Source organism: Anopheles arabiensis, chromosome 3 (genome assembly GCF_016920715.1).
Source record: "Anopheles arabiensis isolate DONGOLA chromosome 3, AaraD3, whole genome shotgun sequence".
Classification (NCBI taxonomy): Eukaryota; Metazoa; Arthropoda; class Insecta; order Diptera; family Culicidae; genus Anopheles; species Anopheles arabiensis.
In genome coordinates, this window is record NC_053518.1 from 56374456 (window position 1) to 56401437 (window position 26982).

Sequence of the window (26982 nt, forward strand, 5' to 3'; positions counted from 1 at the left end):
GGGTATGTTCTGGCGGGCGTATTCTGACCTTGAAATCCATAGAGCAACAGCCTCGAGCTTATTGTTGTGGTTAACAAAACTAAACTCACAGCACTGCTCTGTCAGATCTAGCTCGTTTTGAAGGACCTCAGCTAGACTGCTTGAATTGTCTCATCGCAAAACGTTGAACGGCATTCTTGACACACACTTTACCGTCCATTTTAATTGGCCATCATGTAATAGTCTCGGTGCTAATGGAGTCTCGAGTAAGACTGATAAAAAATTATATATAATGCACTCAGCTATTAGCGCAAATAAAATAATCCATCGTGTATAGTCAGTGTGCACCGTAAATTCAATCGTAAAACTGTTCGTTAACAATGATGCTATACTTTTATCCAACCGATGAGTTTTTCGACGCATAACATGTATTTTTACATTCACTCATTATCTGACTATAAATAAAATCACTCTTTTGTTATGGCTCAAAATTGTTGATGATAACTTAGCCGGTCTCGTAGTACAGTCGTCAACTCGTACGACTTAACAACATGCCCGTCATGGGTTCGAACCCCAAATAGACAGTGTCGCCATACGTAGGATTTGACTATCCTGCTATGGGGGAAAATCAATTAGTCACTGAAAGCCAAAGCCCACTAGTGGTACAGGCAGGCCTTGACCGACAACGGTTGTTGAGCCAAAGAAGAAGAAAAAGAATAACATATGCAAAATATTGCAAGCTTGGTAATGAGTAACATGTTTTTTTTTATATGATGATATACAGTCAGTCCAAAAAGTATTCGTCCAGCTGAATATTTTGCAGGAAAAAGCGAATTATGGCCGCAAAAGGCATGGGGTGGTAAAAGTAATTATGGGGTTTGATAAAGGGACTATCAATACACACGTACTGCCAAAAATAAGCATTATATATAAATAGTGCAATAACAACTAAATTATTTAAAAAAAACTAAAAACAGTCATTAGATTGGTGCGCAGAAAGTATTCGTCTGTCAGACTTTTGGCATAAAATGCGTATGAAAACAAAGGTTATGGAACCAAAAAACGTCCTGATCTTGATTCTTATTGTATTTATGACTATTGGTGACTACTTGCACAAAGCAAGAACTCATCTGAACCTTAAAAAAGGCGTATTTTTGACCCACTCATGCTACAAGACTTGTTATAATTATTCTCTGGTAGAAATATGGCATTTCCGGACTACGTGGCCAAGTTCCATTGAAAAAATGGCAACTGATATCATATTGAGAGTCAATTAAATCATTTTCATCAGTTTGGTTTCAGCTGGTTTGGTGTTTCGGGCAAATGACAATGCTCTGTATGTTTTCCAGTTCAACTGTTCTTGAAACATTTGATACATTTGAAATAAAATTTCTCAGAACTGGGACTCAAAGTACTTAAAAACTGCATGAATATAAATCATTTTTCAAGCTCACCTTCCTTCACTGAGTTCTAGTATCATGACATCATGGTGCTACCGTTACACGAGATTTTGCTGCTGCATCTCAGTAGACTGTATTCGAAATGGTAGACGTCGGCCGTATGACCTTGGCAATTTAAACATGTTTTAATATGTTAGTAAAGCCTAATTTGAAACAAATTCCTGAATTAGTTGATGCACCTAAACAGATTTGGCCACTTTCTGTGTATGGTATTATCTCCCTATACAAAACGAAGTAAGAGGTGACGCTCACGTTACGCTCACGTTACGCTCATAGGTGACGCTTGCTCACTATAGAAACTATGTGTACGAAAAAGTTACTCACTATAGAACAGTGTTGCTAACCAAATATGGGTGCTTGGATGATTTTTATTTCATAAAGGGGATGCCTTTCCTCGAGGCAACAAGCAATGGTAGATTGATTGAATCATTGAGGTATTCAAATCGAAAGACATCATTGTTTTCTTCTACCAACGTGTTGTATAAAAAATTATCAAATTATTCCCAGTGATTCTAAATAAATTTGTGGTAAAGATTCTACCTCGCTCCATTTTATCTTGCGTAGTAGTATAGTTCAAAACGTTTAAATAAAAAGACTTGCTTCGAACTATTATGTACTTGCTTCGAACCATCATCCAAGTGCAGTCAAATGCTTTCTTGAAAGGATTGCAAAATCGTACGCTATGAACGTTTAACAATTGCAATTTTTCATGCTGGGTACAATGCAATAGTGAAACCATCGGAGCTGCATAACTAGGGCTAAGTAAACAACTTTAAAACATGCATATAACAAGTTTATATTTCCCATGGATCGGGCCTTCATACGCGTAATGGGACAATAATATACACGGAATAAAAGACATTCCTGGGTCATGGGGTTTTTTTTAATCATGTGCTCAGATGAAGCAACAAAGTTTTTAAAAAAAAAAAGTTTTGTTTCTTTTTTTTTTTTTTTTTGTACGGACAATTTACATCTCATTCCTTTTAACTGATGTTTTTTTTTAGTTTTACGGCACCGAAAATGGCTAAACCAGACATTTCTCATTGTTAATATGTAGCCTGAAAATGACGTTAGCCGTTATTTCTCATGAAAACTAAATTATTACCTCATATGTGGGGCTGTTCTCGATTTAATTATATGTACATCATTATTTGTTTTTTGGTGCTTCTGATGTTCAAAAAACATATGAAAAATAAATTGAATTGGAATACAATAGAATGCATACCAGATTATGTATTTTGTTTTAATCTAACACTTTCGAGTAACACATGATGTGCTACACGGATTACACCTTTGCATGGCTAAATGTTGTATTTTGGTACATTTTAACGATTTTAACAGAAGCTTTAACTAAAACATAAATAAAACGGTATAAATACATACACAAAAGCACGTTATACAAAACATTTCAAAATACTTCGGCCGTGCGCCAACCCTACTGTGCCCTGTCGGGAGTCCTGCTTGACCGGCTGTACGCTACACCTTCTGATTTGTCTGAACACACGACCCACACTAAGGCCCAAGTCTATGAACATGTTGCGACAACATTTGGCATATGTGTTTTGGTTTACAAACTAATCGGACAAAGTTCCTGAAACAAACCATAATGAAACAATTCGATTTTTTTTTTCTAACAATTTTTTTTTTGCAGAATGAGTTTGACACACTATACTGCGTTTCAAAAAATGATAGCTACACATAGTTTTTGTCGATTTTCGGCAATACTTGAGTTTCAAAGAATTTAAAAATAAAACACTCTTTTTTTGTTTTTAAACAATATTTTGGCCAAAAACATGTAAGAAATTTTCTAGAAAAAAATTTTCAAATGTAGGTGTTTCAAAACAACAATTAATAAAATAATAACTCACTTTAATTTACTTGGAATATTCCCCTTAAAACAACTAAAATTGAACTAATAGATGATTTATCTGACATTGTGCTTTTTTACAGTGTCAAAATCTTAGAAAGTAACATTTTATCCTTTAGTAATTTTTTTGTAAAAGTAAAAACCGATGAATTCACGTGCGCTTCCTTTGACTTCTTTGAGCTCATAAAAGGTTGTCGTTATGTGTCTTATCTCACCACACCACTTTGACTAATATTCCATGTACATTTTCTATTATATTGGGGTCTGAATAAAAGGGAGGCCAGTTTAGTGTTTTGATATTCGATCATTTCTGATAGGCTCTCAGTATAATGTTTGGGCAGCCTGATCCTTCTGGAAAATAAGATGATAAATGTTGTGTATGTCCAAGCAAACCACGTAATGCAAATTTATGGTAAATTTAAACAGATTCACCTTAAATTTAATTTGCTCCATGGGAGTGCAAATCTACTGTATTTTTAGTGTCATTAACAATAAAATTGCCAGGTGAGGCTATTATTATGAAATTTAGTGTACTTGGCTACAAATATTACCACAATATTTCATAGACCCGGGTCTAAACGTCTCGCGCTATGTTTTCGTATGATAGTGTGCGTGGCATACTGTCGTTTCCATTAACGATACTAGTGGTAGGGCAAGTCCAGGGGTCGGCACGGCTGTCCAAGGTTTATTAGTACCAAAAATTAGAAATACGACGTGTTGTCTAAATAATTCTGCATCAAATCAAGCATTCCGGATAATCTCTCTAGGATGTAGTTTCCATAAGATGACAGTCATATTCCATAGACAATACGGTTTATGCCCGAAAATCTTCCACCTTACTGTCTTTTTCTCCGTGGAGGAAGAAATCGAGCAACAAAAACCTTTGGTACTGGTTACTATGGAAATATTTCTTGCAAAGGATTGCGATGCTTCTTTGGCAGTGGTGTGGAAAAGATTCATATGCAAAGAACCGTATTGTGTGAGGGCACCTATACATGTTTTATCTATTCATCTTAAATGTCTTGAATGACCCTAGGCAAATAGGTATTATGTTACCTGCATATTCAGAAGATACCTTCAGAAGATTAACTTTAGAGAGACTTTATTATATTTTCCCATATCACTGGGAAATACTTTGAAGGATACTCTTGATCGAAGAAAATCGTTCGAAATAGCACATTATTCGATACTCAGACCTCAACGTCGGCAAAAGGCCCCAAATTTGTGTGAAACATGGACACTTGCGACGAATTTCTCTTCATGAGATTCCAGATGTTTTGTGTTTTGACGTTTGAGTGTTTTTAAACTGAGAATCACTCCAGTTAGGGAACCTCCAGTTAAAAATTACTCCAGTTAAAACACATCCTGTTAGCGGTCACCTACTGTACCTGACTTTCTAAACTATGAATGGATATCGAAAAAACACGCAAGGCTGCAAAGACCAGGCCATCATTGTCTGGCTCCAATTGGTCAAATGAATCTTTAAGACGGTTGAAAATAATAAAATCTAAAGCATACGCTGATTACAGCAGAACGAGATCATCGCTGCATATTAGATTTTTTTTTTATGTACTGAACTATAATCGGCGACAAACCCGTGTGCTCTGCCGCTCCTTCATACCGCCGGACTGAAAGGCAGCTTTTTTTCTAAGCTGACACAGTTCTGGAGCTTCTGGAACAAACGGCGCAATATAAGTAGTATCCCTCCGTCCCTGAGCTACAATGACGAAACTGTTAGATTTTTCAAATAAAATAATTGACACAACTTAAACTGTTCTGTATCCTTTTAAGTTACACACAAAACTAAAACCTTTTATTCTAAACTAAAGTCTACTTTGATTCAACAACACAACGTTGTATTCTATGATATATCCAACACTCCTCCTCAACGCTGTGTTCTTACTTGCAATATTCACTATGCAAATACTAAACCACACAATTGTCTCAGAGTCTGGATGCGGATTCTCGATAAGGGTTTCGTTAACATGTCAGCAAGCATTTCTTCAGTCGGACAATACACAAATTTCACTATCCCGAGTTTCTTCAAATGTTTCGCAAAGTGGTACCTAGTATCAATGTGTTTCGCCCGATTGCTATATTTCTCTGATTCTAACATCTACAAACAGCTTTGATTATCTTCATACATGATAATGTTAAAATGTTCTTCTCCAAGATTTTTCAACAACTTTTGTAGCCAAATTGCCTCTTGTGACGCTTCAGATAACGCAATAAATTCTGCTTCTGCAGTTGATAACGCAACACAGTTCTGTTTTCTACAACTCCAAGATATTGTTCCACCACAAAATTTAAATATGTATCCGCTGTTTGATTTCCGATCAACTCTGCATTCCGCCCAATCTGCATCTGCCTAACCAAAAAGTCCAGAATCTGTATTGCAATCGGAAAGACGTAACTTTAGATCAGTTGTTCCTTTGAGATACCTCACTATCCTTTTCAGTTCTATCCAATCATTTTTCGTGAGTTTCGAAATCTTTTGGCTCAGGATCGATACAGGAGCTAATATATCTGGCCTAGTATTGGTTGAAATGTACAGCAATTGTCCTACTAACTTACGATATAATTCGTTATCTTCTAGAAATGCTCCTTGTTCGTGTTTTTCGTATCCCGTATCCAATGGAATATTCGAAGGTTTTGCTTGTTCTAATCCACTCGATACAACTACTTCGTTAATATATTTTTTCTGATTTATGTAAAAATCACCAGCTTCATTTCGCTCAACTTCAATTCCAAGATAATAATGAATGTCACCCAAACTTCTTATTTCAAACGATCTTGAAAGTGCTTGAGCTACTTGATTGATAATTGTCTCATCTTTACAAGCAATTAGCAGATCATCAACATAAACTAACACATAACAGTGTATTTCATCCGTCAATTTTTGATATAAACATGGATCTGCATCGTAAGCACTGAATCCTTCCTGCTGTAAAACTGTATTCAAACGATCGTTCCAAATTCTAGCTGCTTGCCTTAATCCATAAATATTTTTCTTTAAATGGCATACCTTATTTTCTTCACCTTTAATTATAAAGAAAGGTGGCTGTTCCATATAAATCTCCTCCTTAAGGTTGCCATGTAGAAAAGCTGTTTTTACGTCGTATTGCTTTACAAGCATTCGTCTTTTTCCGGCAATGCACAAGAATGTCCTAAAAGTAGTTTGCCGAACGACTGGTGCAAAAACTTCATCATAATCTACTCCATAACGCTGACTAAAACCTTTTGCCACCAATCGTGCTTTGTATCGACAAATGTTACCTTTCTCATCTCGTTTTATCTTATATACCCACTTGCAACCAATTGGACGTCTTCTGTTTGGTGATTCAACTAAATCCCAAGTGTCGTTAGTTTTCAATGCATTTAGTTATTCTAGCATTGCTTTTCTCCATTCTTCTTTGTCGTCACATTCAAGAGCTTCTTTAAAATTTCGTGGTTCTTTTTCTTCTGGTTTCACTGTACATGCGTATCGTGCTGGAGGTAGTCCACGTGTAACTCTTGTAGATCGACGCAATTGTTCTTCATTTGACGTTTCATCTGAATAATTTTCTTCCGATTCGGATATAGTATCATAATCCGTCTCGCTATCAGTTAGTATTACATCCCCTTGAGCTTCATCATCTTCATTAGGTTGAAATTTAGTTTCCTGAGAATTATCGAGTAGTGACACTACTACTTCATTACTATTTTTTGATTTTTCTAAATTGGGTTTAGGTATTTGGTAATTGTTCGATTCTATAAATTTAACATCACGGGTTATAGTAATCTTACCAGTTGTAGTGTCTATTAAACGATAAGCTTTTGATTGGACACTATAGCCCATCAATCTTAACTTTACCGCCTTATCATGCAATTTACCATGATGCAAACTTGGTACATGACAATATATCTCTGTTCCGAATGCTCGCACGTGTCCAAGATCAGGTTTTCGTCCAAACCACCTATAGTACGGAGTATCCTCTATAGCTTTACTTGGTAGGCGATTCTGTAAATAGTTTGCTGTATTAATTGCTTCACCCCAATAACATTCGTTCAAACCTGCATCAATAAGCATACATTTTGCCATTTCAACTAACGTGCGATTCTTTCTTTCCGCTACTCCATTTTGCTGCGGGGAATAAGAGGCTGTTAGTTGCTGAATTATTCCCTGATTTGCAAGAAAATCCTTGAAAATGTTTCCAGTAAATTCACCACGTATTGGGCTTCTTGCCGAATTGAGTCTTGGCCAGTTCAACATATTGTTCAAATTTTTGTATTACCTCGGATTTTTTATGTAACATATAGATGACTGTATCTGCTATAGTCATCTCTATCTCTGTATATCTTTTTCCTCCCAAAGTGGCATTGCGCATAGGTCCACATATATCTGTATGAACTAGATCCATCACTGCATTTGTTTTTCGTTCAGATTGCTTCGGGAATGGAATTCGCTGCATTTTTCCTTTCAGGCAAATTTCACAAATATCCGAACAAGTACAATTCTTGAATATAATTCCTCTTGATAGTTCCGTCATTTTTAAAATACTATGACATCCAACATGTCCCAAACGACGATGCCAAACGTGTATACAGTCAGTTGAATTAACCATAGCTACTGAATTTTCTTCTCTTCCTAGGCATAATACGAACAAATTACCAAAAATCTAATTACCAAAAATTAAAATAAATCTTATCTATGTTTTATTTTACCACCAACCCAACACCTAATGTAAGCCGACGACGTAAAACTATTCGCCCCAGTTAGAAACGACACTGACTGTGTGCCTTCAAATGATCCTAGAGGATCTCGACAGCTGGTGCAGCAGAAACGCCCTCCAAGTATGTGCCGATAAATGCCAGTGTATATCATTCAGCAGAGCCCGTAACCCTATCCCGTTTACATACACTATGCTCAACAAGGTTTTGGTTCGCTCGACATGCATCAGAAGATGTCATTCCGCCCTCACATTGACAGCGTTGTTGCGAAGGGAAATCAGCTACTCGTTTTAATTACGCGCACCTGTAGCGAGTTTACTGATCCCATGTGCGTCAAGTCGATCTACTGTGCCATCGTAAGGTCATGCCTGGAGTACTGCTGCCCGATCTGGTGCCCGCTTGGCGTTGGTGACATCAATCGCCTCCAAGCCATTCAACGAAGAATCAACAGGTATGCGGTTCGACTCCTTCCATGGCAAACCCACCACGCTCGGCCCTCCTACCATCAACGGTGTCTACTTCTCGGACTTGAACCACTCTGCTCTCGACGTAAAAACGCTCAATGCCTTTTCATATTCCGGCTCCTTAATGGAGAGATCGATTCCCCGGCATTACTATACACCACCAATCTGTTCGCTCCTTGTCGGATACTTAGATCCAATTTCCATTTCCGTATACCCCGTACCCGCAACAATAATAGCCAAGGACACTCTATTATACGTATGCCCCTCGAGTTGAATGAAGTGTTAGATTTGTTCGATTTTAGTATGTCTACATCTACGTTCAAGGAGAAATTGCGTCTGCGTCATATTTAATGTTTGAGTTCTGTATATATGCTCCTTAAAATAATTATAAGATTGCCGATTAGACACGATGGTCCGTCGGTTAAAAATAAAAAATCATTGATCAAAAATTATATCAGGAAGGGTATTTTCCAAGGCGAAACCTTTAGTCCGCTGTGGTTTTGCCTTGCTATGAACCCGCTTAGCTGAACACTCAATCAGCAATGCAACTATGGGTACTTACTCAAGAGTAAAGAAATAAGCACGAGAATTACCCACACCTTCTTTATTAATGATTTTAAGTTGTTCGCAGAAACAGTACTGAACCTGCACCACCTGTTGAAGACCGTGCAGGGATTCAGTAACGACATCCGTATGGAGTTTGGTATCGACATGTCGATCAATTCATCTACACCGCGGTCAAGTAGTGGATGCCGATAGCTTACGTGTCAAAGAACAACAGGAAATCTTCAACATAGTTCAACGTGAAATGAACAAGTTCCTCGGTTTTCTGTAGCTGAGGGGTATACACCATACCGCGATCAAGAAGGAGCTGCAAGACAAGTTTTTGTATCGTATTAGTCGTATCCTGAAGAGCTTCCTGTCAACCGGCAACAAGGTAAAAGTAATAAACATATTTGCGGTGCCTCTGTTGACCTACAGCTTTTGGGTGGTGAAATGGTCTAAGACTGACTTGGAAGCGTTGAAGCGAACAGTTCATGTGGCTTCCACTAAGCACCGAATGCGTCCACCCAAAAGCGTCCGTCGAGAAAGTAAACCTGCCATGAAAATAGGAGGTGTAGGCATTATTGGCAATCAGGCTCTTTGTGTTTCTCAGATCCAGTTGCTGCGAAGTTATTTCGTAGAAAGCCAAGACCGACATGAACTATACTACTCGTTGTTTAAAGCAGACCACGGGCTCAGCACCCTGCATCTGGCGCAGCAAGATTACCAGCTGAACTGCAACACTGCTACTGATAAAAAAAGTCGCAACGTATTGCGCATTGACGTGGAGTACATGTGCAGAAAGTGCAACTCAGGAGGTGAATCGATCCAACATGTCATTGTCGGCTATCCAGTGCTAGCTGGGTCAGCGTATCTCGATCGCCTCAACGACGTTGCCAAAATTGTGCACCACTAGCTTGCATTAAGGCACAGCGGATTAAAGGGAAGAGTAATCCCTTTTTGGCATTTGAATAACCCTGGGTACGTGAGTTTTTCCCAGCTTATTGCTGAGAAATGACAAAATTCGGATAATAATGGTATTAATAAAAATAGAGTCGTTCATTTTTGAAGAACCTGAACTACCCAGTTCATTATTATCTACTACTAGCTGGCGTGGAAAACTTAGTTATTCTCAAAAAAAATAAATAAAAAAAAACATCATTGCTTTCCTTTTTGGGATAATTGTACCGTGCCCGTATCCTAACAGTATTCGATCGTCGAATATAAACCGAGAGGTATCTTACACCAAGTGTCAAAGTACTGTATACAGCAACAACATTCCTACTGTTTGTATAGAAGTTAGAAAATTGCAATTAAATTTGGTTTAGTGAAACATCTGAACATTCTGTAAGTCCTAAAATCTATTCTCATATCAAAATAAGGTGTGTGCAAAGTTTCGTTGAAAATGATCCAGCCGTTTCGGAGGTTGCTCGCAACAAACACCGTGACACGAGATTTTTTTATATATAAGATGGAACTATATTGGCCGTCTTGGAGGTGTGTATGACTCAGTGGGTTCTGCTGACCAGACGTTCTGTACAGAGGTTCAACGGAATAAAGAATTAGTTGTAGTTATAGTTAAAATTCTCGTCTGAGGCCCGAGTCTAGGAACATGCGGCAACATTTGATTATTGAATGGCAACATTACCGGGGTTTCTATGTATGTTAAAAACTGTGAACGGATTTTCTTTTAAAAAAATGTCTTAAATTTAAGTTCAAATTTTGTTAACAAAATTTACAAGACTCGCCATCGGGACATTAGGTTGGACAGATGCATCAACGTAGCCATCCTACCACCAAAGCTGTCTACTTCTGGGCCAGAAATCTTTAAAAATTGGCTGCGGAAGGGCTTAAGTTTGCTTCATAGCAGGGTTTCGTAGATTCTCTCAAAGCTATGATTCGTAGATTCTATCTAAATTCCGGTCAGGTTGACTTTACCATATCTATGCCCATGTTCAAAAACTCTTTGCGAATAACGTAATTTGAAATGTCCCTCGTATATTCATCATTTCATCGCCTGTAAATGTAAAACGTGTTTGTATCTAGACTTAAGATATCAGTTAAACCGTTAACGGTGACCGGAATAAAAATAAACATAAACATAAGTTAGATTAGAAACAATTCAAAGAAGGTTTTTACGCGCATTGTACTATCGTTTGCCTTGGTCCTGCGATAGTACTTATCCCACTTACTTACAGGTGCCTCCTTTTCGGACTGGAGTCTCTCCAATATAGACGGATGACGGCACAGTGTGTACATACTACTTAGCTACTTAGAGGATCGACTAACGCCCTCGTCCATAGTTGATCACGAAACTTCCGTGCACCTAGTCTAGCGATCGGCAAAGTGCCTCATCTTTAAATTCGAGATAAGGGCTCATAGCCGTTTAAATATTTCAAAGAAATTTCACATTTTTTACTGTTACCTTATCTATTTGGCTCTTCACATGGAACTCTGCGAACATTTATGAACAATTTGGTTCTTCCAGTCGCATAGTTTGCCGACCCCGGACCTAGTGGAATCTTTAGGCCATGACCATTCTTGCACTGTTATTTTAAAGTTAGTGTGAACAAACTTAAATCACTCTTGCGAAGCGCATTTTAACAAAATTATTATTTTTTTGTTTTTAGTTAATACTTATTTTATTTCTTTCGTCTTATCAGTGTGATGTACTGTAACGTATAGAAATAAGTTGTGTAAGCCTATAGTAACTCGATGACTTTTGTAAAAAAAAACATTAACAGTGATATTATCGTTTCTAGCTGCTATCGATATCTTACAAACCTCATTTTTTATAGTAATTGGTTTGCTGAATGCCATATGTTCTAGTAATCATTCATATTTTAACGCTCTACAATAATTTATATCCGTGCGTAGTTTAACTTAATCATGTAATTTATTTACATTCCTGATACCACCATACTCCAGGTTTTCAGAATTCCACTGCTTTGTAGAAGCATGTTGTGTCGTGTTGTGTGTTATGCGCTACTACCATCATTCGGTTACAATTGCGTAGAAACAACAACGTTTAACTTATGTTTATGGTTTTGTGGACGGAATAATAGCTATCTTATGAGTAAAGAAAGTTTGACAGTAGATATATTACATAAAGAAGTATATTAAACAAAGCAACTAAAATTCCGTTTTGAGCGCACTTCAGTTATGTCACATCCATTTTCATCATCTTCGTAATCAAGTCATCAAAAGATGATACTTCATGATGATTGCTGCGGTCGAAAGTTAAATGACTGAAAAAAAAAATATATGCTTAGATATGTTTATACACTTTGTGCATAATCTAGCACATAAAAACAGATTTAATCCACTGAAATTTAAGAAAAAAAGATTTACTTTTGTTAATGACAAAAACATAATCAAATAATAGTATCACAAGATGATATACCTCAGTCATTCCCATACTAATGATTCCATCTTGATTCGTATCCTTTGCTTTGAACAACTCGAAAGCCATAGTTAGATGCAGAATTGCTGAAATAAAGTCAGCTAATCGAAGTGTTCCATCCCTTCGCATATATCTGTAAAGAGTAATGAGGCATTTAGGTACCAAAATTCTGTTTAATATTACATTTATTAAATTACAAATACCGTAAAATAAGGATGGAAATGTTATCCGTACTGAGCTGGAATCCAACATCGAAAAGTGCGTCTCGTAATCGTTCTGCCTTCAGTATGCCCGATTTTTCCTTTGTGTGCATCTTGAATACTCCCCACCAAGTTTTGAGATTGATCATAAACTTGTTGAAATCGTTAAAATTTATACGACCACGATTGGTTTTCTGAGAAAATATATGGAATCAAAATACGTAAATGAAATTAATCGACTCAATAGCAATAGCAACCTCATAGTAATAATACTTACATCCATTAAACATACCACCTGTCTACAAACATCTATACTGGCACAGCTTCGAATGTAATCATTAGGAAGGCACGCTTCGAGTAATTCTTGCAGGTCAAAACAATTCAGCGTTCTTAAATGAGATTTAAAAGATAAATTATTTCTAATACACCTATATTGCACGAATCAACCATGTAGGAGGAACCGAATCTCCAATATGAACAGAATAATATATTTCTCCAAAGGTGCTTTCCAACATCTGCCACATAATTAGATTCCATCCGAGTATTGTGTTTCGTCTTTATCATGTTTAATGTGTGGAAAATGTGTGGTAAATTATATTCATATGATTAGTGTAAAATGTGTAAAAATTATGGAAACATATGACAGATATTGAAAAGTTTCTTGTGGGCAAATAATTTGGCTATACAAACATATTAAAAACTCGTTAACTCCTATATATCCTACCTTTGATCATCCGCAAGTTGCATAAAAACTGGTTCATACTGCGCAGTACTACAAGAGATGCCATTATTGTTGTTATTATTTGTTGAATCAATGGTAATCTTGGTGTTAGAGTTGAGCAGTGGGAACGGATCTAGTAAAAGCATGGTTTGAGTTTCAAGAAGAGCCAATCGAATGGTACTTCCTAAAACTCTGACACTGAATGATGCTTCCTCGGCAGGCTCGAATGTGGTGGCCATGATAAGATAGCGGCCAGGATCAAGTGAACATCGGTGACTAATTTGTCGCGAGTTGGTGTATTGAGAGTTGACTAAGCTTTTGTGCTTCTTGAAGAAATTTTTCGAAAGACAACCGTTGATGTTTTGCACTAATTTGAAAAAAGAGATGAAATTGTGATGAATATCAAAAGTTTATGAGCGTGTTGTATATCATATAACATTACACGTACCGCTGTTCAGATTGTATACTGTGAAACCGATTACTTTTGGTTCAAGCACGCTATGCTGGTTCACAGAAATGATGACATCCTCTTTTTCACTGAGAAACAGTTGTAGCTGTGGATTGATGTGGAAAGAGTCCGGATTGTTGCGACATCCACCTGCCGTAACTCCCCGTTTCCAAGCACCCTGATACAGTCGCATTAGCCAGCGACGACTTTTATCTGCTAATTGAGGTTCATCCCTAGCCGTATCCGAGTCAAGATGAACGCATTCAAGATGCGTAAAGGTTTGGGTCATATCGAAAAATGACATCCAGAATTCACCCTGATCGAGTTGCTCAATGAGCCGATTCCTTTCGTTCATTGTTACACGTTCCCAGGAATTGGAAAATGATGACCAGTCGCCGTTAAAGTTAAATGATTTGCTGAGCGTTTGAGCCAAAGGATTTCGTAGGCGTACTAGCTGAACTGTGTCACCCATGATAGTTTCGGCCTGTACATAAAAAGTAGAAAATAAATACTATCTTTTAGCAACACAGCTTTCCGGAAACTTGCATCCATCATCGGCATACGTACCTTGTCCATCGAGCACAAACGATAATTAATTCCCACGTGGATTCCGTTCGGCAAAGCCTCTGTTTGATTACGGATCTGTGTCATGGTACCATTGTTGATTGTGCAGGTTATGATGCTCGTTGTGTCCAATAGGTTATGCAGAAGGGGTGGTCGTATGAGGATATTACTCTCTACCTTGATAGATATTGACTCAGTGATACCACCAGTTAAGTCAGCCAATCCGTCCAGCAGTGTACCATACTTCAACGCTTCATATGAGCCATGCAATCTATACCGAAAGAATGAAAGATGTAAATAACGTACGTAGATAATATTTTAATCGGGCGATTCTATTTTGGAAAATGTTTCAGTGGGCTACTTACTTTGCATAAGCTTTCTCCAACAAACCTGGCCAGAACGAGTTGGTGTTCTGCGCTTGAAGGAAGGCCAGCTTGCCATTTATTGTGGGTAATCGATCATCAACTAACACCTCTAACCATTCGCCACACCACCAAAGTCGAAAACGAAACACTCCATAGTACGGTTTGTCGAAATTCTGATCAGCCGGTACCACTCGATAAAACAACCCTTTTGAAAGGTAGAGTACGCCCAGACACGACACAAGCCAACGATCGCCCATCTTGCCAGGCACAATATCGAACTGTGCGGACGCATCGTTGACGAATACCGGATTTGAGACGATCTCGTGTGGTCTTTTCCATTGGAAGGTGAACGGTGGCGTTTGATGGTAAAAGACGGACGATTGCGTTGCAGGGAAATCTTCGTCTTCCCATAAAACACCTTTCTGCTTGCATTCAGATTTGATACGTTCATAGGACGAGGTCATTATGAAGCCTTTCAGCCGTTCAAGATGGGAGGGAGTGCCGCTAGTGTGTCAGCAATAAGAATAAATAGATGGGTGCGGCACTTTCAATTTTTTTTATTGAAAGTTTGTATATTTGTCTGTATCCTGCGTTGTACACTCGCGCGCCAAACCATACAAAACATTCATCTCATAATGTTGGTATCGTCTATCTGAAAAACAAACAAACAAACAATAAACATTAGTGTGAAAAAATTCAATGTCATACTTATATTATTTACATTCATACATATCTCTTTTTGGAGCATATTAAAACATTTAAATTATATTGGAAAATGATCAGCAACCACAATTTCTTATTTGGGTTTCATAGACAAACCACTTAATTGTATATTCTCTACATAAACATTTCATAATAGGTAGACTAAACCCCAGTTCACTTTATTTTTCCTTTGTTTTTGTTTTGGTAAGAAACAAAAAATACCTCTTTTTCATTAACCCAAATCACGATAAATTATGTATATGAAATGTCACACATTATAATTAACGCTGTTCCTTGCGTTAAGACGTTTGTTAACAAAGTCTTACGCATGGTATGCAAGTGTCAACGGTCGAAGCAAGCTTAAGGCATGAACGGAACCATGACTACTAATGCACTTTTGCGTGATCGTTTCTCATGGTAAAGCAATCCTACGTAAGTGTTCGCATTGTTTGCTATAGGAAAGGATGGGAATGTGATGAGCTCATTATGTTATTTTGTATACAGTAAAGCGTGACGAACTAACAGCACAAAGCAAACGTGATGTCGCTGTCTGGTTGCGTTAGTATAACGCTAACCCTTCATTTATTGCAACAGTACCAATTGAAATGCACGGAAAAGAAAGTCAAGAAATCGCGTAACGAATGCACAAGATAAGCAAGTTATTTTTATATTTGTAAGTAGCTTTTTATTCAATGGACTGCAAATATGTGTTCATCAATTTTACGCAAAACGCGCAATTATTACTTCATTCAATTTCAATTTATTACATTTGCTTTGATTCTAATTGTATGAAGTAAATGTGTTAGATGGAATCAACAACCTTGATTCCCAACCATTAGATAATTTTCTAAGATTTGGTTGTTTGATTGTTATTCTATTAAGACTATTTGGTTACAATTTTTCGATTAACTAACGTAATCATAGCCAAAGCTTAATTTATGATTCAACTATTCCATCGGTTTACTCGAAAAGCAGCGCTGGAATCTCGTTACTCAATTAACAATTATATTGCATAAGCGCAAACCACGTGCCATGCTTTCTGCGGAAATCAATTCGGCTCGTCCGTGGTAAAAAAAAAAAGCTAACACTAAGCTTATCAGATCTGTTTCAGGAATCAAACGCTTTTCAACAATGACACAAAAATAGCTCGAGCTCTTGTTAAATTTCACTATTATTCAAACATGAATTTCAAGCAATACGGCCGAAGCCGTTCTTTATGAATAAAAAAAACATGAATTTCATCAAATTTGCTGAAGACACTGCTGAAGATATTATTAGTAAAAATATTTAATGCAATATTTCAGATTGTATCGACCCTGGAATTGGTAGCAGAAACATTGTTGTACCATCCCCCGTAGTAAGGACTGTTCAAATAGAAGTTTCTTTTCATTAAATTAAAGTTAAGAAGATATTTCAGTAGGGTTAATGCTGCTTTTAGTTTCTTATAATTCATAGTGTTATCGATGAAAATAGAAGATCATCAAAAGAATATTTACAATCCTCGATATAGAACAGTATCGCTGCAAATATGTCTTACAGCACCCGTTATGCGTATAGTGCCATTCCTAAGGCCCATTACTTAATCGTAAATTAGACCGGATAGCACCATTTAAAAATGCTATAGGTCAGTGAAAGCTCGGCTATTCCCATAAATGATAAAGTATGCAGGCCAAAACCGATAACTTCAGTGGCAAAAATAAAAATATGCTATTACATTGGATGATTTATACAGGATAGGTCAGAGGACGGAAGAAATATTGATATGATACCATCATCAAATTTTTGAGCTATGTTAACGGAACCCTAACGAAGATGCACAAAAGCACAAGCCGTTATATAAAGCTCAACCATGAATGACATACGAATGTATTTGATTAACCTATTTCTGGATTTCATAGAGGGGTGTTGCTTACAGCAGAAACCGTTTAATAGTGGTCTAAGCCAAGGGTTGGTAAAATCAAACACACGTCTGAACGAAGAGTTATTGCACTTTATTAATAAATTTTACAACAGTGATATTTGCTACGAAGCGTAACGTTAAATCGCTTCAAAGATCTATCAAAATATCGAAGAGAATGTTAAAGATATAAATGCTTTTATGTAACGTTGCATTCACTGGAATTTGTTAACTGTTAAGTGCCCAAAATTGTTTCGAGAAGGCACATTTCTCCATGAATGGACAACATTAAAGCAAATAATGTAACGAATTTGAAATTGTACTCAATATTGTTTTTTTATGATTTATCTCGCCAATGGAAAGATTAGCAAATATTATTAGTCGGCGCTAGTGTTTATTTCTATAAATTTCTATACTAATCAGAGCAATATGAATTTTTCACAATTCGCGATCGAACATAGAACAAAGCGATTAACCTCGATACCATTGTTACATGAGACAACCGTCATTGCTATGCTATGACTATGCTATGCTCCCATACAATATTATGTGATTGACAATTGTTTTGTAACACTACGTGAGAATAATTCTTCTATGTACACGGTTATATGAAATGCAGGGAAGTTTTGGACTCCAGAGAAATGTAAATAGTACCAAGTATTAAAAAGAAACGCTTGTGTTTTATTACAGCTTTGTTTACATAAACCATTGCAAGGCCGCGCGATGCGCTGAGAGAGTACTGGATTAAAACGTTTTCAACATGCTTTCCATCGTGCATACCTTTGAGCACATTGCTGTCTGCGTTTTCAGCTCAAATTAAAGCACAAAATTATGGAGTTCAAGTACAGGCTGACTACAAAATGAACACTAAATGAAATTCAGGGTATTGAAAATGTTGGATTTCATTTCATTTCATTTCATTTTAATTCAATACTGTACGTGATCATTACGAATCTGACATGTCGCGATCTTCGTTTATGTTGCATTCATTCTGTGCGTCCTCTACTGATTTGTCATGATTGTACTAATTTAAGATATTAGAAAATAAGACTGCTTCAAAGGGGCCACATGTGGTCTGTTAAATTTTAACAATAAATAACAAATACGCTCTATTCTCTCCATCGAATAGGCAGTTAGTGGACTCCAGACAAAACAGCTATATTCTAACACGTACAATGACATAAAGCACAATTTTCAAGCCGATTGGGTCACGAAACTCTTTACCAGTCCTTATCATCAGACCTAGTCCTTGATTTACCTTACATGTTACATATTGAATGTGATCGTTATATGTGAGTTTACTTGCGAGTAAGACTCCAAGATCGCGGATGCATGAAGAGCGTGCTAGCAAATTTTTGGATATGTTGGAATAACTTCACATTTTTCTACAAAAAGTTTACAAAGCAAATGATTCCTACTGCACCATTTACCAAACAATGTAAGCAGTCTTTGTAGGCCGAGCAATCACTAGGGTCTACTGTCTACATTGATATCATCAGCGTACATCAAATAATATCCAACCGATAAGATAGCTGAGAGGTCATTGATGCAAATAAGGAACTATTGAAATATTATTTTAATAAAACATAAGTGTAAAATATTTCTATTTAATATGTATACACATGCAAACAACATATCCAGAACAATACCGACCACAGTTTGAACTTCAACTTCGTTATTGCTTAAGTTCATATGTTATTATGCCACATCACTCAACTAGGAAAAGTTTATTCTCGGCTTGTCTGTTAAAATCACAAGAAATAAGTTGCTATCATACAAATGATCATCACTAACAACTGAATAGTTTATAAATGTTCCCGAGTTAATCCAGGCTCTCGACTCTAATTTTGACAGATCAAATGACAAATCAGTACAATTTGCTTCAAGAACTATCCAATGTAGTGAATTTTTTTTTCTTATAAATTTAATCCCCGAAAAAGCCAAAAATAATATAATGTCCTGCACAAATCGTAACGAATAAATAATAAAGTGTATAAAAGTACTACCTAGTACCTAGTATTCAATTGTATTTTGGCCAAAAACTGTGAAATTCGACTTGCGCGTATATTTGAGTTAAACGGAAACGGTGTATCTCGGGAACAGAATGTAGTTAATTCTTACCAAAAAGGTACTTATCCCTATGAACGTCCTGCACACTATAAGAAAACAAAATCTTCTATTGAATACGGTTTTTCTAATTCATTTTTTTTTGTTATTCAGAAATACAGCTTCTGCCTATTCAATTAATTTCATAGTAATTTAAAAATATTTAAATATGTATTTTTAAAACCAATTAAAACATCTGATAAAGTGACATTTACTGATGTTTAACAATACTAAATACGTTTTCCAAAATCGTCTGATATCGACTCAATTTTTTTTATTAAGGAGGAACGGTCCAAAAGAGCCGTATTGCTAGCGACTCCATATATTCATGATACAGCTTCCACTGAAGATGGTGGTGAAAGTGAAATCTTGATATGATCAACTTTTACAGCGTATTCCTGTGGTGTTCCTGATTTGCAGGGAACAAGACAGAGATCAACTTCTGCAGAATGAGACAAACGTTATTTGATTTTGCTTATCGAAATACCAGTGACGAAATGTGTAGCGGTTAGTTGTTTGGATAGATCCGAAGTACCCGATCGTCTCTGCTGTGCCGATTTCTCTTGGCTTCCTCCCAACACCGGAATTTCAAAAAGATTTCGCTTTCGCTTTCGACGAATCCACGCTGTCCTGACACTCCTTGCCTTCAAGAGCAACAGATTGTGAAAGTTTTGTGGAACTTGATTCAATCTTTTACAACCATAAACTTGTGTTTTCATCAAAACGAAATAAATTGTAACTAGTTTTGGTTTGCTCTACGCTACGGCACAGCCAGATTGCTTTCTGTATGAAATAGAAATTATGCCATTGGTGATAAAAGAATTTTAATTGATAGGATTAAATTTCATAGTTTATTTCAGCACGTCTTAAAAAATATTACATTTTACTATATTTGCGTGTGAAGATCAGCACAAGACTAGTCCAGACACATCAAATATTAAAATTTAAACCCGTCCAATAGTAGTATCATTCCTCTATATTGCTACTCACCAAAACCTTCAACCCCATGAACATAAGAGCTTGGATATGGAAAATGTGGTTGCTATATGTTATCTGCATGCTTCTATTCCATGCAAGCTATTCTGCTTTCACTGTAGATCGTCTGATTTCCGAGACGGTTAGCTATTTTAATCGTCACTGCCTTATGGCAAGCGAACCAGGTGAACAAGGTAGGATTGTTTATGTGTCTAAAAAACAGTATACCCTAAGGAAATGGGACGGGAAATATCGGGAACAAGTAGTATCTTATAACTGTTTTCCTTTTTGCTACATCATTACCTTCCTGCGGCATGTTCCAGCACTAAACAGACTCACATAGTAAAGAGCATGTTCTTACGACCATCGCTCCATTTGTAGAAAGTACTTGAACCATCTCGGTGGTTGAAGATTCTTTGTTTATATAAAGTTTGCTATGCACATTTTCTTTTATCTATTCCCACCATAGTTGCCACTATAACCGTGTGTATATTGTATTTCTTTTCAACAGGCACATCCAGCGCGTTTCTTAACAACCGTGCAAATTGAAAAGGTTGCTTTCCTACTTATCAGCAGAACGCTGTTACACCTTATTGCATAGGAATAGCGAAAAGACTTAATTGAAATGTTAAACAAAGTAATTCAAAAAAGATACAATAACTAAAGTGAACAAAAGTAAAATTTTATTTAACCAATGCTCTTCAATGTTTAATATTAAATAATGAAGATTAATATAAACCATGACCAAATTATGTTTATAATTGGTCATGCATAAGATGTAGTAGTATTAAGTGTAAAATATCAATTTTGTTTATTGGAAATTATCAAACCTAATGTTCCATAAATCAGTTTAACTTACCGATCGACGTTCGATTAATACATATTCACTAAGTCGCAGAGCTAATTTCAAAAACGAAATGCAGCGGTAATTTTTAATTACCTCCATTTTAACCTCTGTTTTTGGTACTCATCATTTATAATCAATACACGTACACGCTACCTGGGGAGGTGCTTTTGTGTATTGCTTTAGATGCGCGTTTATAAAACATGTTTGTTGTTTGCACTCAATTCACACAGCACATTATGGCAAAAGTTTGACAAATAATGGTATGTTAAAATAACTGAAAAAAAACTCGCATCATAGCTCATTTACTTGACTATTATAGTTAAATAATTGGAAAATAATGTGTTACAAGAGCACAAACGAGCTACCAAGTAGTGATTTCGATGGACGCGCAAGTTCCTACAATACTGCTCATGCTCGATTCCAATACTTAGGAACCTACTCTTAACGAGTTCAGTTTGCAAGGTACTAGTCAAAAAAGATACTAAACATTGTAAAGCTCATACGATAAGATACAGTAACAAAAGTGATTTAGTGATGTATGTTTGAATTTCAATAACGACATCATATCACAATAGAATATGGTTGTATAAAGTTTTCAGCTGTCTTAATATCTTCTTCTTCTTCTTCTACTTCTTTTTTGCGCAACAAACACTGTTGGTAAAAGTCTGCCTATACCACTAATGGGTGACTATCTTGATCAGTGGATTATTGATTACTCATAGCAGGATTGTCAATCCTATATATGAAGGGCACGTTTCATACGGGGTTTCAACCCATGTCGGCCATGTTGTTAAGTCGTGCGTTAACTTTTGTGCAACTGTATCTCTACTCCCTCTTGATATCTACTTGTATTAATATTTTGCTACATTTGATGACCTTGTTAATATCGGAAAAAATCATTTTGAGCAATAAAGAGTTCTGTGAAAAACTTTTCCTAGCTAATACACGCGATACTACTAAGTCAACAATTGATAAATAATTGCCTTGGCTCAATAATTCCCCCATACATTTCACACCACTGAATTTAAACAAAGGAAACATGTACACGGAAAAAATGAAAGTCAAACACACTGACAGTGGTTTTGAGATACCATGTGACATTCAATGTTTATAGTCACCTTAGTCCATTCATATGTAGCTAGATTATGGCTGCGTGTGAGGGAGAAATTTATCATAGCCACTTCTTTCTAACATTCACTGTTTAGGACGCTGTAAGTTTAAAAAAAGTGAAGATAAATTTGGAGTTGAAGAGCATACCCCTAAAGAAAGTCAAACAATAGTTGGAATAACGATGCAAGAGAAAGCCAGACCGGGCTGATAATAAATGTTAAGGATATGAACATCAAACACGTGATTTTAGTTTCCCAAAACATCCAAACTTGCCACAGTCATGTATGATGTAAAAATGGTATATTTTACAATCAAACAAACAATCACACCATCATGAAGAACAACAACCAAACATCTGTTCATACAATTCTGAATCAAGCTGGTTAGAGACATTGAGTACAGGCTGTGTAAGTATAAAACAAATGACAACGAGGCAGTACAGAAAATAGAAAACACGTTTCAAAGTTGAGTCAACTTGAACGCACGACCACTTTCCAAGTATGGAATGTGTGGTCGCGATTGGCCAGTGCACGGAATTAAAGCATGTAGGAGTCTGCGATAGTACTTGATCCGACGGCCACATTTTTGAGTGGCAACAAACTGGTTTGCCCACTCACTACCGGGCACCAACTGCACCTGGCAATTCTGCATACTCGACAGCCGTTTGTAGGTCTACGCAATATACAATTGGTAGTTGACGTAAGATCCCATATGCCGTAGAAGCTGATTGTGAAAGAACACAACAGTTTTTTTTGTAAATATTCCTATTCATAGTTTCATAGTTATAACACATAGTATTCATAGTTCCTATAGTATTCTTCATAATATTCATAGTTATAACACATTCATCGAAAAAACAGCAATCTAGCAGTACAAAAGATGCATTTTGAAGAGAAATTAACACAAAATAAGCAATAGCTTAGAAGTTCATTATGAAATGCCCAAACATTTATTATAATTTAAAGCACCATTATATTTCATCTGCCTCGCTTGGGCTATTAGGAGTATCACATGTAGGAGTCTTAAATGCGTTGCATCATGAGCAGTTATTGGGCTTCGAGATCATCACACCCAGATTCCGCTGCAAAACAAAACAAAAAAAGGTTGCATTGGAAAACGTAGACATTTTTGCATTCCATAATTACACTGTTTGGTATATGAATGGACGTTTGGGGAATTTTCAAGTGGGCTACGAGTGTTGCATAAAATACGCGTAAACTACCACACTTTGGTAAAAACAAATGCAGAAAGAAAAGAGAGAAACGCAAGAAAACAATGCACCGTAGCATATGACTAAGCAGCTAGTTCCCCGAGTAATGAAAAGTTCCACAGAAGGCCATCAGGCATATTTCATTTGATTGAGTGAGATGAGCGGCCACAAAATTATGGCAACTGTTATGATAAAAGACTGTGTACTGGAAACAATATCTATGTCTTTCTTCACAGCATTTAAGTTGAGCAACAGATCTACAAACTGTATAGGTTTAAGCAATGTCATCTTGGGGCAATTGCAAAAGCAGTTAAGATGAGAAGATGGTTGAACAAGTTATGCAAAATTTTGGATTACTTAAACGATACATGAAGAAATGTCCCACCAAAGATAATTCAGTTCTGAAATGCAAAGCGAAAGTAATCTATGTGTCAAAACTCTTTTAGAGTTCATTTTGAAACTCTCCCAAAACGGAGAGATCAACGACACCCTGCGCAATGTCCAATTGTTTTTTACGTTCACGTTTGCGCATTGGTAAGCGTGAATGTGCCAGGGTCAACGAGTATCGAAACTGCGTAGGGAATAGCTGTTACCGGTTTTGTGGACATGTCGACGTGGACGAAAATTTTTGCATTTTGATCATGGCTCTTCGTTCGAGCATATCTTACGCGTTTCATGTCTGTGTTCGCCATACTCGATGGAATACGGACGAAATCAGGTGTCTCTTGTTTATGGGTTTGTATGTAGTTATTGTTACATGCCCAATTTTAAAACCGATTAAACAGAACGGAACCGTAGTTTGTCTTTGTTTTAATATTACGTTCGGTATAGTTTTGCTCTATTCGATAATCTATACATCTAAAAAAAGAAGAATTATTCCTGACTTACAATTAATCCATTATACCCCTGCAGACATAAAAAGAATCAACAAATCAGGAAAACGCAGTTTATTAACGAAAGAAATAAAATCATCCGTCGCTGCGTAGCACTGCTATGGTAGAATAGGGTCGGTCAAGATACTGCTCTGATAATTTATCCGTTAGCTTCGCCGACAAAACGGTAAAATTAGTCAGCTGCATCATGCTGTGGTTGCATTCACACACACACACACACACACACACACACACAAACAACCATGCAATTGAGGCAACCAGCACATGCCAGAGTATTGCGATAAACAAAGCTTTTTTGTATGATTCAAGTTTCTTCAACAACAAATTCACTGCTGTTTTGTATTTTTTAATTTTTTAAAGAAAAAGAAACCACGTTTTCTTGCTTCAACCTACCTAAAATTACGATAAGATTGGTACGTCAACTTCAACAATCAAAACAAATTTAAAAATAATGATGTTATCATAAAATATCAGTTAGTTAAGACGAGACAACAAATTTTGATTGATTTTTTGAAGGTTTTTTCACGTAACCAGCAGCAACTTTCTGGCTAATCGATAGCTGATCGTTCAGAATGAACCATTGACATACACTGGCACTTGTATCACATCACTGTTTTCCACTTCTGCAGAAACACACCTTACTGTTGTTCACTGTACGCTTAAAACTCGGCAACCTAGTTGCGGGATGATATCCAAAATATGATATGAAATATTAATGTGTGTTTTCCAATTTGCTACGATGAACCGCCAGAAAGGTAACGACCCGCAAAGCGTGAAAGTATGGGCGATGTGCGTTGAGCTGAATTTCACTTCACCTCGGGCCAACGATGACGTTGGGAGCATGAATACACAGCCACATGAGCATGATGTCGTTTGTACACTCACTCAATTCCGATTGCTGCAAGTTTCACTGGATGTTGATGCATTTTAGTATTGCAAAGATATATGACCCACTATTGATGGATTGCGGTGAAACTACGAACTCACACGTGTTAATAATATTTATTTAGTTTTATACAACTACACTTTTTTTTAACATTCACTGCTAGATTTAACACACTAGTCGGTAAGGTATTGTGTACAACACGTAACTTAACTGCACATATGTTTGGTGAATACTAGCGCAAGCGGGTTCGTGTCTTGCGTTTCGCACGACTCTTCCTACCATGAACTGGTTACGAGGGAAAATCTCTTCCGTTTGAGGCACATTAAAGTTTACGGTAGTACTGGAAATTCGCGATCATCACTTCATTTGTATGCGAGGGCACTTGCGGGACTTTTAATTACACTGTCTAAATCGCATGAACCTTAACCGAGCCTTGAATTAAGCATTACGCCTAATGATCATTCTATTAAAGCTGTTTCAAAACGTTACCTTGCTCGTATTAGCTGACGTACATTGATTGAGGAGCTGTTGTTGTATTACTCAAAAATACTGATGTCTCCAAATGGAAAAATAGAACTTGAACACACGGAAATTATAAACAAAACTGAAACATTCGAACACTTGAGAGGTTAAACATTCGTAAGAGAGAAAAATGTGTGTCTTACGCACTGAAAAAAGCATCAGCGATCGTGACTACGCCCGTCGAGGAATTCCAATGTACTGGCCACACTCTCTCTCTAATAACACAAAAGCATGAAGAAACTATGCTTTTGTCTCGGTCTCGCTCTCAGGTACGCACTCTCTACCTTTTGGTTTTGTAGGAGTATATTATTTCATTCCCTCCACCGTGCTCTTTACAATTCCAGTCCATAATGGTTATATGATGAAATAAAAGAAAAGTATTGTGATTCATACCTCCTGCTGTGGAACGCTCAGAGCTCAAATGTTGCGCTTTAAAAATGTTCCTAAATTATTGATGAGTAATTCTAACAGAGTTAAGCTCATATTAGTGTTTTAGCTCAGAACTATGTTCTAGTCCTAAAAACTCTATACATTATATTGTAAATTTTTATTTCCAAAATTAGTTTGATTCGCTATTAGGATAATAACTTTTTAAGTAAGGTGGAATAGTTAAAAACACGCAAAGTTTATTTGATTTAGCTGTACCATCCAGTCCGTAGGACTGTTCAATTTAATTAAAATGAAAAAAACGACAACACTACTTTACAAAAATTGCCAAAAGACTGATCTGGTTGTTTAAATCTCATCTTATTTATTTTTTTTAATAAGTGTTCACATACTTGTGCCAAATATATACTGTAGGGGGATTAGTCATATTTTCTTAACCTCTCTTTTCAATTCTCTGTAGAGTGTGATGATTCTCTCATAACAGTTCTTTTTTTATTGCCTTATATTAGCTTTTCGTGCAACAACAATGCTCTGATCTTCTCATGTTCTCTAATGTCTGACACGTTTAAAAACTTGCTAGGAGCATTTTACAGACATATTTACAAAATACACTTTTCATGAGAAATTTAAGCTATTTTAGAATCAGTCCGATAAAAAAACCCAGCAAATTATGACTCAAATAATAATATTAAAGGCTGGGTTATTTTCACAAAAAAGTAATAC

The 26982-nt window shown here is 36.6% G+C and overlaps 1 protein-coding gene across 8 annotated transcripts; it reads right to left on the bottom strand.

The window, feature by feature from the left end:
• Window positions 1-11897: 11897 nt before the first annotated feature.
• Window positions 11898-26083, bottom strand: LOC120903697 (calpain-C). 8 transcript variants are annotated; one of them, XM_040313280.1, is made up of 10 exons: window positions 26020-26083; window positions 25840-25954; window positions 14725-15376; window positions 14363-14630; window positions 13796-14279; window positions 13351-13714; window positions 12904-13015; window positions 12630-12820; window positions 12375-12559; window positions 11898-12271 (listed from the first exon to the last, which is right to left on the bottom strand). In XM_040313280.1, exons 3-10 carry the CDS (start codon window positions 15186-15188, stop codon window positions 12264-12266), a joined length of 2076 nt encoding a protein of 691 aa, XP_040169214.1. In that variant the 5' UTR covers window positions 15189-15376; window positions 25840-25954; window positions 26020-26083; the 3' UTR covers window positions 11898-12263. The 8 variants fall into 8 exon arrangements, with proteins under 8 accessions (XP_040169214.1, XP_040169212.1, XP_040169215.1 ...); XM_040313278.1 differs by adding an exon at window positions 24858-25138 and having other exon boundaries at window positions 25840-26076; XM_040313281.1 differs by lacking the exon at window positions 25840-25954 and adding an exon at window positions 24858-25138 and having other exon boundaries at window positions 26020-26039.
• Window positions 26084-26982: the final 899 nt, after the last annotated feature.